This window comes from Coenobita brevimanus, chromosome 40 (assembly GCF_032717465.1).
Source record: "Coenobita brevimanus isolate Jiangsu-jjx chromosome 40, ASM3271746v2, whole genome shotgun sequence".
Classification (NCBI taxonomy): domain Eukaryota; kingdom Metazoa; phylum Arthropoda; class Malacostraca; order Decapoda; family Coenobitidae; genus Coenobita; species Coenobita brevimanus.
In genome coordinates, this window is record NC_136993.1 from 62,725,461 (window position 1) to 62,740,683 (window position 15,223).

General features: G+C 43.5%; 1 protein-coding gene across 1 annotated transcript in view; it reads right to left on the minus strand.

Moving 5' to 3' along the window:
* Positions 1–15,223, minus strand: part of LOC145397162 (putative glutamate receptor) — an 85,797-nt gene that overhangs the window by 54,203 nt on the left and 16,371 nt on the right. Inside the window, exons 2-3 of the mRNA XM_080270358.1 lie at positions 10,560–10,721; positions 3,056–3,276 (exon numbers count right to left, since the gene is read on the minus strand). Of these exons, the coding sequence (XP_080126484.1) occupies positions 3,056–3,276; positions 10,560–10,721 (383 nt within the window). The remainder of the gene's footprint in view (positions 1–3,055; positions 3,277–10,559; positions 10,722–15,223) is intronic.

The following is a 15,223-nucleotide window of genomic DNA, read 5'->3' on the forward strand; positions in this document are numbered from 1 at the left end:
TGCCACTGTGTTGGCAACTTGCCTGTTAGCAGTGACCTGACCAGTAGACATGTCGCTCCACGATACGAAATTCAAGGCAAGAGCTATTATCCAATCGATGCTGATGTGGTGGACAGAGGTTACATGGCGCCAGAGGAAGAAACAAGCAGAAGTGATGATGAGGTAACATCGTCAAGGAAGGTGTGGTATGTTGATGTGTTCATTGAGTGAAACGACGCTTATATGCCTATATTATTGTGTGAAAATAAGTATATTCTTGTACTACATATAATTTCGTACTAAATGAACAAATATCTACCTATTCTGAGTGGTTTGCAATAGATACCGCTACCATAGAAAATGCAACACCCACAGCATGGCTCCAGAGAACACGGTACTAGATGATTAGAGGGTCACCTGGTTAGACCACTTCCAAGCTCAGGCACTATTTCTCTGAATTGCCATTGTTAAAAAAAAAAAAAAAAAAAAAATGGAGGCTTGAGCCAACAAAAATCCATAATTGGTCGGGATTGGGGGGGGGGGCAGTATTGAATAATCGGTCAGGATGCGGCGGGCTAATTGGTTAATAAAGGAATGCCCAGTGGCAATATTCTTCATATTAGGAACCCCTCCAATGTGATGTATATCTCCAAAACTACCGTATGTACTGTAGGTGGTGTGAATATGTTACTATAATAGGTCACGGGATCCAAGAGGTTAACATCGGAATGCCTAGGAACTTCTTAATATAACTCAAAGAATAAATCACTTTGCAAAGCTCCTTCTTGCACCTTTTCCAAATCGTCTTAGAACTGGAGAGGCTAAATCTTCTCGTGTTACCTCTCATAATACACATGTTTTACAAGCATCACAATTATTAATCACGTGTATTCTCATCATATAAAACTAAAGTAGTGGATGTTCCCTTGTCCTATTTATTTGCCTACTCTTGTCCCATACATAGATCGATTGGCTTATGTGGCTACACAGTTATGTTAGAGAATAGTTAAACACACAAAATCTGTTCTTCCCCCTAATCAAAAGTCGTTATTTCCTGTAGGTTCACAGTTAAGTGCATTTCAGAAATATAAGAAATAACTCAATGGATCAATGATGTTATTCATTGTTGTCTGTAATTATGTTCATTCTTTTTGTTTCTTGATACAAGTTGTGATGTTTGGTGCATTCGTTTACCACACTTTGTCAACTATGTTTTCCTTATACTGTCATGCCAGTTCGTCGTGCATATTCATTTCCATTAATACCACTTTTACCACCTGCATTGCGAAATAAGCGGAGTGGTAATTTTCAGTTGTGAGGTTGAGTGACTGGCTTTGTTTGTGTGTAGGAAAACAAGATATCGCAGGAACGGCTTGAGTTATGAACATGAAACATTCAGGGTATCTAGATATGGCCAAAATCCTAGACGAGATCGAAAATGGGCATTCGGGGTCATGGTCAAGGTCACCAAAAAGGATGCAAAATGTCAACTAGTTGACCTTTGGTGACCTTCACCTTGACCCCGAGTGCCCATTTTTAAATTTGTCCAAGATTTTGGCCATATCTTGATACTCTGAAAGTTTCAGGTTGACACCTCAAGCCATTCGTGAAATATCTAATTTTCCCACAAACAATGCTAGCCAGGTAACCTTACAACTGAAATGAAAACATTACCACTCTGCTCGCTTACCACCCAAGTTGTGAAGGGAGTGATGTTTTCAGTTGTGAGGTTCACTGGTTGGCTTTGTTTGTGTGTGTTTTAAATCCTGTCTTTGCGTCAAATCAGAAATGGAGGTGCAAATTTACAGGTCGCGGAAAAATTTTTCCAGATGCACGGGTGGTGAGATCTCATCATCAGATGGCTTCAAGTTTCCTACTCAAACACCACTCTTAACCCGCAGCATCCCGGGGACGTACTTCCACGTCCTCACGTTTTGTCACAGCTAATCCCGGGGACGTACTTCAACGTCCTGCAATTGCAAGGTTCATAATTTCCACAATTTTCAATTTTCGCGAGTCATTTTTGGTACGTATACACGTGACACCTTCCTCAACAAGATGCCAGGCAGAGACAATGCCTTACCCAGCATGACCTCCTCCCCCCCCCCTGCATGCCATTGTCTCAGCAATTCACCTGTTATCAGTGACCTGGCCAGTATAGCCATGTCATGCCACGGTACGAAATTCAGGGCCAGAGTGATTCTCCAATCAATGACAATGTGGAGGACAAACTTTACATAGCATTAGAGGAAGAAACAGAAATGATGATCAGGTAATGTGGCAAAAAAAGGTCAGGTATTAGTGAGTGAAACAATGCTTATAATGCCTATATTACTGCTTGAAAACCAATATACTCTTGTACTACATATAAATTCGTAACAGTAAATAAATAAATACCGTTTATGAGTGGTGTGAAATAGTTATCCTCCCATAGAACTCGTTTTCTTTGGTGCCAGCCTGATAGAAAACCCAGTAAGGTAAGGAGGCTCTCCTACCTGTAATGAGTATTTTAAACCTCAGGTGAGCGATTTCTCTATGAATTTTCGATGTTTCTCACCAAAAGCGAAAGTTTTAGCAAAAAAAAAAAAAAGGGTCGAAAAATGGTCGGGATTGGGGGGTACCAGTGGTCAAAAAGTGGTCGGGACGGGGCGGGTTAACATCGATGGTATAGTAGAAAACTTAACTTTAACCTTCCCAACGTTAGTCTACATCTTCATATCATTCCCGTCTTAAAAGGGCATACTCGTGTCACTCTAACCACCACCACCACCACCACACTCATGCTTTATCACCCACACCTTTCCATCCAACTCACCCATTTTTCAGCCCTAATCACTGACCTGCACTTTACTGGCTAACCTACACCACACATCTTCACATGATTGCCAATAAGTAACTTATATTTGTTTTGCTTGTGACCCAAGGTGGTAACACGGGTAGAGCTTTTATCAAATCGTATATAATATTTCTGCTATAATATTCATTAATTTCTGAGCCTGCTGCAATTAATGATTAGCAATATGTGAACCATGCATAAGTATTATATGCAAAATAGTATGTATGACAAAAAACTTACTTTGGAGAGGGTTCACTGTTTATGATGATAAGCATGGAGTTGGTCTTTGCCAGGGTGCTGCGCAAGTGTAGGAGGCGGTTGAGAGGGAGGTGGGTGAAGACAAGGAACCTTGTCGACCACACCTGGAGGCTGCCCTTGAAAGACCACGCGGTGAAGGCGGCAAGGAAAGCAGGGTCGTCACTTATCACCACCTTCGTTATGGATCTTGAGCTTTTCTTTATCTGCAGAAGGACGAATTATTCATATGCAAGTTTCGTTTTCGTTTTCGTTTTTAAAGGCTCTAACATGTTTGCATGCATCGGCCTTGGTCACCTAATGGCGGCTCTCCATGCTGCATGATCCATTGCAGCCACCCTGGTCAGTCCCTTATCCCTGAGGTCACACTTAATGATCTAGTCCCATATCTTTCTCGGTCTACCCCTCATAACCCCACCCCCAATATTAACACTTCTCACCTTCCTCACCCAATCATCTCCCCCATCTTCTCCACATGTTCAAACCATCTCAATCTACCTCTCCTCATCACAACACCAATACACTCCAGTCCCATCCTACCTCTCAACTCTTTCATCGTAAACCCAGCCCCACCAGACCTTGGACACAGGGAATCACTACACATCCACCTAATCATTGTCATTTCTGCACGTCTGAGCCAGCGAATATCTTCCTCCTTCACTGCCCATGTCTCACTACCATACAGCATTACACTCCTAACACATGCTGCATACAAAGACCCCTTAGCACGTAGGGAGAGTTCTCTCAACGTCAGGAGAGGCAAGAGCTCCCTGAACTTCTTCCAACCACTTCTCACCCTAGTCACAGAGCTAGCTCCAGCTCCACCTCCAGCACACATGTCTCCCAAATAAATAAACTCTTCCACACACTCAAGAGATTCACTAGCAAGTTCAATCCCTTCACGTCTGACAATCTCCACCTGCTCTCCCCAACACGCCGTACACATAAAACCAGCATTATCTTGCAGTCTACCTCTGACACCACTACATCTCTTATGCACCCATTTATCACAAACACCACACAAGATGGAATTACTTCCCACGCCCTTGTGGCAAACTGCACATGGCCACTCTCCCTCGTCTTTGACAGTACCGCCACCAACCCTAGATATCATCACTTTTGTATTATCTGCATTTACCCTTAAACCCTTGTGCCCCGTACCATCTCTCCACTTCCTAAGCCTTTCCTCCACTTCCCTTTCATTCTCTGCAATCAACACCAAATCATCAGCATACAACAACTTCCACGGGAGTCCGTTTCCAAAGTCACGTGAAAGGGCTTCAAGTACCATGATAAACAACATGGAACTCAAAACTGACCCCTGATGCACACCAACATTCACGGAAAACTCATCACTCAAATCTCCATTCACTCTTACCTGGGTGTGAGCACCCACATACATAGCCATAACCACCCTAACCAGCCACTCCCCCAAGCCAAGCTTTCTCATTGCCCACTTCACCACCTCTCTAGGGACTCTGTCAAAGGCCTTTTCCAAATCAACAAAAACAAAATAAAGATCCCTAATCCTACCAATATATTTTTCCTGAAGCTGACAAACAATGAATATAGCATCAGTGGTCCGCCTACCTGGCATAAACCCAAACTGCATCTCATCAATATTCAATCTTTCTCTAAGCATACCTTCGAAAACTCTCTCCATTACCTTCATTATCTGATCTAAAAGCTTTATACCCTCTATAATTTCCTCTTTCCAGGGCATCACCCTTCCCTTTATTCACATTTGCAATTACACTTTTCAGCCAATCATCACATATTTACGCACACTCAAAGAGAGAGAGAGAGAGAGAACATTATTTTACAATAATGAGTTTATTAACCCGCCACATACCAGCAGACTTTGAACCCTCATGGAACCGTGGTGCTGGTCAATTTTCGAATTTTTTTTTTGCTAGATGGGTTAGATATGATGAGAAAACATGGGGAACAACCACAAAAGTACTCACAGAAGCCATTTACGTTGATTTTAAAGTCGATTCTCCTTGAGCAGGCGGCTGAAAACTTCAGAGTAACCCCTGTAGACTTCGCCGCCCGCTGCTACCGCAGAGCGAGAGGAGGCAGAAGCTCTGCATTTTCTTCGTCGGTAACTATGCTATTCACACCAAGGACATTCTTGTTGGGTATACAGATCATATAGAAAGTGTTCCGAAGCACTATGTAGACTGGCGCATTATGACAAGCGAGTCAGTGAGTTGGATGCCCATATAATGTTCATAATAGTTCTTATTCTACATTTCTGAGGTAGAAAGTCTGTGCCCACATGTATTATACTGTACATTATATTTGTTTTCCACATAACGTAGAATTCTTTTCATAGTCTATGCAGTATTGGTGTGTTTTCTCGCACACTCAATGGACTACTGATCTCTCTTCTCGCATGGCAAGATATTCGCGTCATGTCCTTTCACTTAGTATTTCATACAAACATACATACGCATGTAACTTATTTTACTTCACTTACTATTATAGTATCACTAACACTAGTTTCTTATCACATTTCACATTACACTTAAATATGAGATAATTATAATTACATATTACTTACAGTTATATACATTTCACTTGCGTCTTTTATCGTACACACCACGTAGTTTAGAAGTGGAGTAAGGTGTGGTATTCTTTGATCAAGAGTGTGAGGCACAGCCCCACATCACACTCCACGGACTGGTAACGCATGTCCTTTCACTGTTTTCTTGGCACACATGACACCTGCCTTGGGGATGCCTCTTTGCAACTGGTGCTGTCACTAACTCTGAGAAACGACGTTAGGTGAAGCGAAGGGGATTTTCACTACCATTTGAATGTTTTCTATGGGAATGATCATGACCGTGGGAGCCAATCAGCTCCCTGGTGATGCCCTCGAAAGTCTTGCTGGATCCTTTGGTGTTGACATTGAGGAGGTGAGCATTAAAAACTGTTACATGCAGCAGGTGAATGAACAGTTTCTTCTACCACTTCATCCTGGGCCTGGCACACTCGGCGCTTGATATCATTGCATCCGACTGGTCTCCCTGATGCATATTGATACTGCAATCAATTACAGCCTCAGGCTTCCTAATGTGCACACGTTTTTCACTGCGGTAATTTATGGTCTTAGTGATATGCATCAGGGGGTGATGAACCATCGAAAGGAAGTTTACTTCGCGGTTGTGGTGCCAGGTAGTGGCGAGGATATTTTTAGCTTGAAAAACACTACCTTCTTCCTTTCCAGATTCCTGCTCACCTGTACCATGTGCCGACTGTTCTTTTTTTTTTTTTTTTTTTTTTTTTACCGTACAACAAATGCCAGTCTCTTGCTGTTGCAAATACCGAGCGAGAAGTGGGTTAGTGTACCACTTGTCCAGGTACAGGAGGTGCCCACGATGAAGGTACGGCCTCATCATTGTTTTCACAACTGCACCTCACAAAACGACAGTCCTATCCTCTGTAATTTCTGTCTGTGCATGGTGTACAGGACTAGTCCTGCACATACCTGGTCCTGCAGTAACACATGACGAAAATTTTGAACCCAAAGCAGTGTCTTTTGCCTGTGATATATTGCCTGAAGGCAATGTTCACCCTCCATAACACGAGACTCTCATCTATAACCAGGTCTCTGTAAGGGGAGAAGGGGATGAGAATCACACACTCAGATGATCAAACACTAGGCGAATTCGGCACATCCTGTTGGTGTTGCCTACTTGCTGGGGTCCTCATTATTTAAAAAATGGAGCCGGCTGAGAATGTACTGGAATCTGTTTCTCCCCATAACTCTCCCAAGGAAGGGTGTTGACATAGGGGAGTCCACAGTCCAGTATGAAGGGAACTGATTCTTTTTCATCAGTACCATCAAGAGAACTAAGGCCAGAAACAGGTACAACTCGTCAACAGATATGTCAGCATCAAACAGCCGACTATGGGGAGTTTGTGGGGCTGTGCCATGGCAGAATACTGCATATGTGTTAGAAAGTATGCAGATTCTGAGAACCAACTCTCTAGTAAAAAAGTTTTTGAAGAAATCGATCCTCCTTGAGAGTTGGTTCAACTCGGGAACAGTACAGCCTGCCGTCTCCCCATGAGTAAATGGTTGGTGAATGGGAACAAAATTGTGCACATCCTCCCACTCCCACAACACTTCATCCTCTGCTTCACCATCTCCACTATCACCACCACCATCCTCGTCTTCAGGATGGGGAGGAAAACCAGAGGTCACCTGGGGAATATTTCACTCCTCCTCACCTTCTTCTTGACCATCACATTTTTTCCCTCTGCATATCCCGTTTCCTTTCCTCCTCCCCTTTCCTTTCATCCCGACACTACCAATAACCGGGGGATGAAGCATTAAAATGAGGTGAGGAATTTCCATGAAGAAGATCACGTGTGCCGGAGGTGCTGGGCTGAGGTGACTCGGGCCTTTGTGAGGTCAGTGGCAGCACAGTTCTCCACACCCAACGTGAGTAAAACAAAGCACTTCTCACCTTGAATTTTTTAGTTCCTACATCTTCCCTGGACTTCGGCCCTTTACGGGGGGATCCTACCCTCTTCGGCAGAGTGTATGTAGCATTTGGATCCTCATGCTATTCGTCCTCACTAGAGGAATCTTCATGCAGTTGAGGGTGGTGGCGGGTGGTGGTAAGGGGTGGTGGTGGTGGGGCTGCCTGGGAGGATAACATCGTCACTTTCATATGCAGACATTATATAGGCACGAGTAAATATCATATAACACAATGTACAGGATGTAGTGTCTGCTGGAGAGATAAACAGCTTCTCACTAGGATTGTCGATCTACATATTGTATATCCACAATCTTGTCCCAGACCATCAACATTCTCAACATATGATGTATCTCAAACAATCTCTTTTTAGTCCGACGACCAAGAATTTCGTGACATATTCAAACATGTGGAGTAACCAGTCCTAGTTGGTTGGTCCACATGAATGGTTATCTACCAGACACTATATCACACCACACATCCTCTCCAAGCTGTATATAATGTCGGAGAGATTCCTTTCAGATCAGAAGGTGTTGGAGAGAAGGCCTGATAACACAAGGGTCAGCTAGGAGGCTTTGCGTTCACACTACATTATGCTGTAAATCACAATTCAGTATGACTACAAAAAACTCCGTAACCCAAGAGTGCTCTATCTCACCTCACTGATACACAAAAGGGGGAAAGTGAGAAAGAAAGAGAGAGAGAAGTGGACCCACCTATTCACTGTAGCCGAAGACACATCGTATAATAAACAGTGACAAGTTCGAGTCATTTATTCTGGCAGTGCTCCGACGATCTACAACCAACCTCCCTATCTCCCTACAAGTACCTGCAAGCATGCTATCGAGAAATGTATTTTGCCACCTTGGGGGATGGTACTTTTTCATCACTCCTTGATTCTGAGTCTGGCTGAACTTAACCCCGATCAGCCACATCACCATCTAATGGAGAACCGCTTTTCCCAGTCATAGGTCATCTCAAGGAGAGAGTCAATCTCTTGCTGGGCTAGGCAGTGATGCACCATGATCCTCACTCACTCACAATCAAAATCAGACTGACGTGGCGTGCTTCCACACAGGCCCAGATGTGTATTGACGAAGCCTAGAGAGGCGTGGGAATATCCCCCTCCGATTTTTTGTGCATAATTTGAATGTTCGAATTTTGGCAAAATATATCAAATCGCGGACATACATGTATCTCATTGGCACTGTCCGCGCATTTAGGGGCCAACATACATGTACATCGCTTGCACGGAGCTAGTTAATGCATGAATACTTAAGTCAAAATCCAGTTAGGCCTATGCAGAAAAAATGTCTGAAATCTATGGTCTGGATACACTGCAGAACAACAGTCCAACCCAAACAATTGTGTAAAATGGGAATCATCTGGATGAATAACAAAAGGAAATATAATAACAGGAAAAGTACGAGGACATTTGGAATGTATGATATGATGGTATTGCAGTAATATAATCTAAGAGCTGGTGAAGGGATGACTGGGCAGCTTTGGCATTCAAAAAACAAGGTATGAGTATCCATGGAGAGAGTAAACTCGCTGAAGGAGGTAGTTGTCTATGAATCAGGAATTGAGAAGAAATGTCAGCTATAAAGAACAGTTTTTAGTTTCAGATGATAAATGAGGTCCTTATAATTATATCTGCACTTGTTGACACTTTTAACTTGAAGTGACTGAATGAGAACAGGGCCTCTTACAGTCTGTGATCGAGGACGTAAATAGAACTGGGATGGTCAAGCATTGATGTAAAGGGTGAATTTTGTGTGCCTAAGGAAATGCCAATGGACTCTTGCTGAAAAACTAAAAAAAATGTACTTAAATAGTTGTACTTTAAGCATAAACGTGCACAGTGATGACCTAGCTGGAAGAACAATATAACATTATAGTCTAGCCTTGTTTGTATTTATACCGTACATATATACACATTCATATTTCAAAGATAAACTACCATTAGGTCCCAAACAGGTAAAGTATAAGATGTCATCACGACGGATGTGGCAATTCAATTTTATGTCTGTTCTTAAGCTATTCCCACTTCGTTCACTCGTTTGTTTATTAAGGCCCCAACAAGCTTGCATGCGTCAGCCTTGGTCACCTAATGGCGGTTCTCCATGCTGCTCGATCTCTAGCAGTCATTCCCGATAAAAGCTGATAGGAAGTTAATCCAAGTCATGGCCAGTTTCCGGTAAGTACATATCTGAGTTGAACTGGGGATACTCTTGGAATTTTTCAGAATCATCCATTTCTATCCCAGAGAGGCAGTGTGGCTGTGACAAAGGCAACTATTATGTGGATGCTGAGGTCTTGATGAGGTTTGCCATACGGTAATATAATGTACTAGTGATTTCGGGGATGGGGAGTCTGATTGGTCAGTCTAGGCAGTACGGAGTGCAGTGGGGTCTTTCAGGGTGAAAAGGGGGTCGGCTGCTTTATCCCCCTCATGAGGCACCATGTTGTTAGTGCCAATGAAGTGAGTGGGTCTGAAGGGGCTTTGTTTGATGGTACCAGTAACTACTACTAACACCTCTTTCAGGAAGTGTGTTACTGTGCTGAATGATGTTCTGTTGTGGTTACTCTCAGAGACATCAGTTAAACTTATCCATGCAGTTAACTTAGAAAGTGGTCTGGTCTCGGGCATAATGCTGCTTAAGGAGTAGAAGTAGGAAAGCCTCTAAGAATAGCCAGTGGGTCCGTTTATTGTGCCCCTTGTTTCTTCTTGGGTTCATTTTGTTCCATCCCTCCTTCCACCGTCTTGGGATCCTGTCTCAAAGACGTTGGTATTGCTTTGCGCAAGTGAACCCAGGTGACAAAACAACATTAATAGAAAGTTCTGTGTGTCAATGTCTGCATTTTTTTTATCCTTCATTCTAATTTGTGAAGCCCCATATCTGATTCCTAATCTGCAGTGAGATTTCATTACCTTACACTTGACGGACAGTTGGCTCACCATCCTCAGCAGTAATATGTGAACGTTAACTTACAAAGCCCGCCTGGCCAACCAACTGGGAGAGTTGTGTGTGCGTCGCGTTAGCGTCCTGCCCACTCGCCGCCACTTTGAACACACCCACACCCCATGGCGCTGCCACCTCACTTACACCACTGAACTGTAAATTATTAGAACACAGCAATTTCACATCCTCCAGCTGATATTATAATAAACTGCAAATTCATATAGAAGCATTATAATACAATAGACCATTATCAAATGCACCTACAGTATAATATGAAAATTCGTACCAAGTAATTTTCTGTAATAAAGATAATGCAATGATGCCGTTCCTTTGCAGCTTTAAGTATCGCATTCAGGACTTCGATTACTAGTCCTTCCTCCTCGGTCGCATCTGGATATGATTAACAAGAATTACAGAAGTGGTACTGGAAAGCATAAGAATCTAGTGATTGAAAATAAAAGCAATTATTTACATTAGGCTACTGCAAAATTGCACATTCTGTAAAGTGTTTCACAAAGAAGCAGGGACATCAGGTCAGTGTCCCGTGTGAAACCAAAGCACAATATTTTTACACAGTTTTGTGCTCTGCGAGGATTGTTAATAATTACTTGAAGATAATTAGACACTTAGGCCACACACACCTTATAGTTCAATGTGGTGGTCCAACATTTTGAATATAAAAAGAAGCAAACAACAGATTAAATATAACAGCATGAAGACATTTCGTTCACCTTAAATCGTCTAGCCATTACCGATGCAGGGAGAAAATATCATGAAAACTTGCATGGTAAAGGCAAACCAAAAATTAATCCTGCTGTCTTAACATTCAGAGACCTTTAAACAATGAGCATACCTTAAATGTGTATTTATTTTCTGGTGCATCTTTTTTTTCTTTAGTTAATTAAAGCAGAAATAATGTGGTTCACATAGCATTCCTTCATTACATTATTCTGGTCAATCTTATTGAAGGAGAACATAAACATAACCCATTAGTGGCCAGAATTTCTGTGCAAGGGATTTTGGTGGAAGGGTACTAAGCATACCACTCTCCCCCATTCGGCTCATAGTTGCGAAGCTCATAGGTCCCTACCCCGGAGTTCCCTTCTTTTTTAAGCTTTGAAAATGCCCAGTTCTGTCCTATATACAGGACACTGGGTGCCAGTGGGTTAACATAGTGATGACAAAGATATACAATGCCATCAGGATAGACACGGTTAATTACCAAGCATTTAAACAGATTAACTTGCCTTTAACTTGAATTATATCAGCAGTATAGATGTGCTTAATATTATCTAACTTAACTTTAGGCCATTGCCTACTGCGCGATTCTCAGGAGATATTGGGGGCAATATGTATCTTGTAATACTTTGGTGATAGAAACTCCGTGTACAAACAGCTAGTTAAGGAGTTTATTATGAGCTCTGACAATAATAGTCTGCCCTTCTTGAGTGTCTGCTCAGAACTGACGCAGTAACGCCTTCGCCCAGGCTTGGGCTCTGGGAAAGCGTGCTAGGTCAGCAAGTTTAGTGTGGGCATGTATGCATTGGGGGGGAGGGCATATATACATCGGGGGTAGACATATTGTAGGGGGGGTACACTACTCCCCCGGGTAGCTGAGATGTATATGGTGTTTGATTATATTACTAAGGCAGGGTCGGGGAGGTTTGTACAAGGGATAAGTATGATACAGGGGCAGTAGGGGAGACATGGCCATGTTTAACGGAGGGAATTAGAAGGATATATAGATATAAGATATACAAGGATTAATAGGTATGTGTCCAGTAACGGTCGAAGTTATACATAGACATAATGGGGATTATACAATATTATCTTGATATATGATAAACAAGGAGTAGACATGAGGGTTTTTTGTTTTTCTTCATTCATTTTTTTTTTCCTTTTGTTAGTTTCTGTAGGATACACTGTCACTCAATAATGCATTAAAGAAATACCATCATTTTCTAGTAGGAAGAGTTCTGTTCACAGTTTGGTTAAATGTCAGGTGGCATTGGTAGTCACTGAATGTGAGGGCACTAAGTACGGGGAGTTTCTACGTCGTGTGTAGGGCGTGCTATGCCTGTAGCGACTCTGATTTCTTGGAGTCGGCGTTCCATTTTCCTGACACAACAATGCACTGCACATATGCTGAGTAGAAAACCTATGAAAGCAATAACCACAGGGGGAAACACAACTGTTGGATGAACCCATGAACGGCTGAAGGCCAGAGAAAATTTATCCATAATGAAGTCACTGTCATTGAGCAATGTTAGCATGTGCAAGTTAGGGGAAGTGACAGTAATGTTGGCAGATGGTAGGGTTGAAGGCATGTCGATTGTTTGAAAGATGTCGTAGGAGTGTTAACGGACAGCTTGGTGATAGTGAGTGGCGTAAGTGATGACGTACTCTGATTTGACAGTACAATAGTCTGGTGCTTTGTAGAGACCACTAGCGGGGACGGATCGAACCGATGGACCAGGACACATGATTGTGACAGAGATGGGAACAGCAAAGAAGTACTGGACATGGTTGAGGTGAGCATGGTGGACCGGGAGTTCAGGAGCTGGTACAAAGGAACAGGCCGAGTAGATGTCGCGAACTAGAGCAGACTTACAGGGTGTAGCGCTGCTAGGGAAGATAGCAAAAAGGTGGGCAGCACAGAGACGAGAGGTCGGAGTAAGGGAGGAACATTTCTGGAGGTCTGTGGAAGAAAGGAAGGCAACTGAAAGATGATCATGGGAGAGGAGGATATATGCTGAAGGAACAGATACCTGTAACAAGGAGTTGTTGAGGCGGAAAGGGAATGGAATGATGTGGAAAAGTTTAAAGGTTATGGCAGAATGGAGAGGAATATGGATGATGATGTATTTGGTGAGAAGAGTGGCTTCGAGAAGAGGATAATAATATTCGAGGGAGGAGTAGGGGAGGACCTGGGATTGACCGAAGGTGGAGTGAGCCCATTCCAGGACAGAACGGAGAGCTGAGACACGTACTAAGTCGGCAGTGACACGTCCATTTATAGCATCGACCAGGATACGAACCAAGGTAGAGACTTGAGACAGGAGAGTCAATGGCCAGTTGGAGATTATCCATGTTGAGTTTGAGGTAGAAGAACTGAGAGATAACATTGAGATCTGAAAGGTGTTGTCGTAAGATATCGGTGAAGTTGTTTAGAGTGGGCATTACTTCATTTAGGTGGGCCGTAATCTTCTGTAACATAGTGTGTTGGATTTTGATGACTCGTTGTTGGGATTCTAGGGCTGAAGCTAAATGAGTGAGATCAGATTTGAAGCCAGAAATGTCAAGGGCTGTAGCAACGCCAAACTAGCCACTTAGAATCTTGCCTCCGAAGTCGAAGAGACCTCGTTTCACACGAGAATGACCAACGGGTGTCTGAATGGAAAATGTGTCATTGAGCTCAGTGAACTTGTTACTTATGTATTGGAATTGCCAGGAGAGTGGTAGGAAAAGGTTATAGAGATAACTGATTTGGGTTGTGTGTCCCCATGATGGCCGTGAGATGGGTCTTGATTGCGTGGAGCTGGTTCGCGTAGGCAGGTAGGGCAATGGCTATGTCGGCCCGGGGCGCAAGATCATAGCGCAGGGAGACTACCTCGCCTCCTTAGCCGACCAAGGCCCCGGGACGTACTCCACCATCGTCCTGGCCCGACCCAGACCCCAGAAGGGTCAGCACTGCCAGCAGGTAGATCGCTAACATCGTACCTAGAAAATCAGGGTAGAGTTAATGGGAGAGGTTCTGAAGAGGTTGATGGGCAGAGCGCAGTTAGGACCGATACTGATTGGTTGATGAATGAGTAGGTGTAGGTGGAGATGGAGACTGAGGGATAGGTGGAGATGGAGGAGATTGAGGGATGTGTGGAGGGGAAGGGGGGTCAGGAAGTTGTGTAAGTGACTCTTCCAACACGAGGCCACGGGGTGCTCGCTTTAAGTCATCGACGTGGACCCATCTAGTGTCCTTAGTGGACAGGTCCTGGAGGTGAAATTTGTTGCCTTGTTGAGTTAGGACCCGGTGGGGCCCTGTAAATTTGTCATCCAACTTAGAGGAACGCGTATTGGAATGAGCAAAGACAAGATCGCCTACATTGATGGCGATAGGAGAGGCAGATTTATGTTGTTGCTGCAGCATGTCCTCCTAAGAGGAAGCCAAAGTGGATTGGACATACTGGTGGATGGTCTGGAAGTTGGCCAAATTTAGTTTAACATAATCATCCATGTTGTAGATGGGTTCTGGTTTTGAGGATAAGAGAGAGTATGGGAGGTCCTCGTCAAAACCAAAGAGGACGAAGAAGGGAGATTCGGCAATGGATGCATTGATGGAGCTATTGATTGAGGATGCCACTTGGGGAATCCAGTCATCCCAGGACGAACTATGGGAGCCTAGATGTCTAAGGCACTCTAAGATTATTCGGTTGTGGTGTTCTACAAGGCCATTGGAAGCCGGATGGTTAGGCACGACATTGCACTTACTGATATGAAAGTGGCGACAGATCTCATCTAGAAGGCTATTGTTGAACTCTGTATTGTTGTCAGTAAGAATGGTATGAGGGGTACTGAATGGGCAAATTATGTGATCTATAAAGGCACATGCAACGCTCTTCGCGGTCTTGTCGGAAAGGGGTACGAGGACACAGTAGCGGGAGAAGTGGTCGATCGCTACGAACAAGTACTCAGCGCCG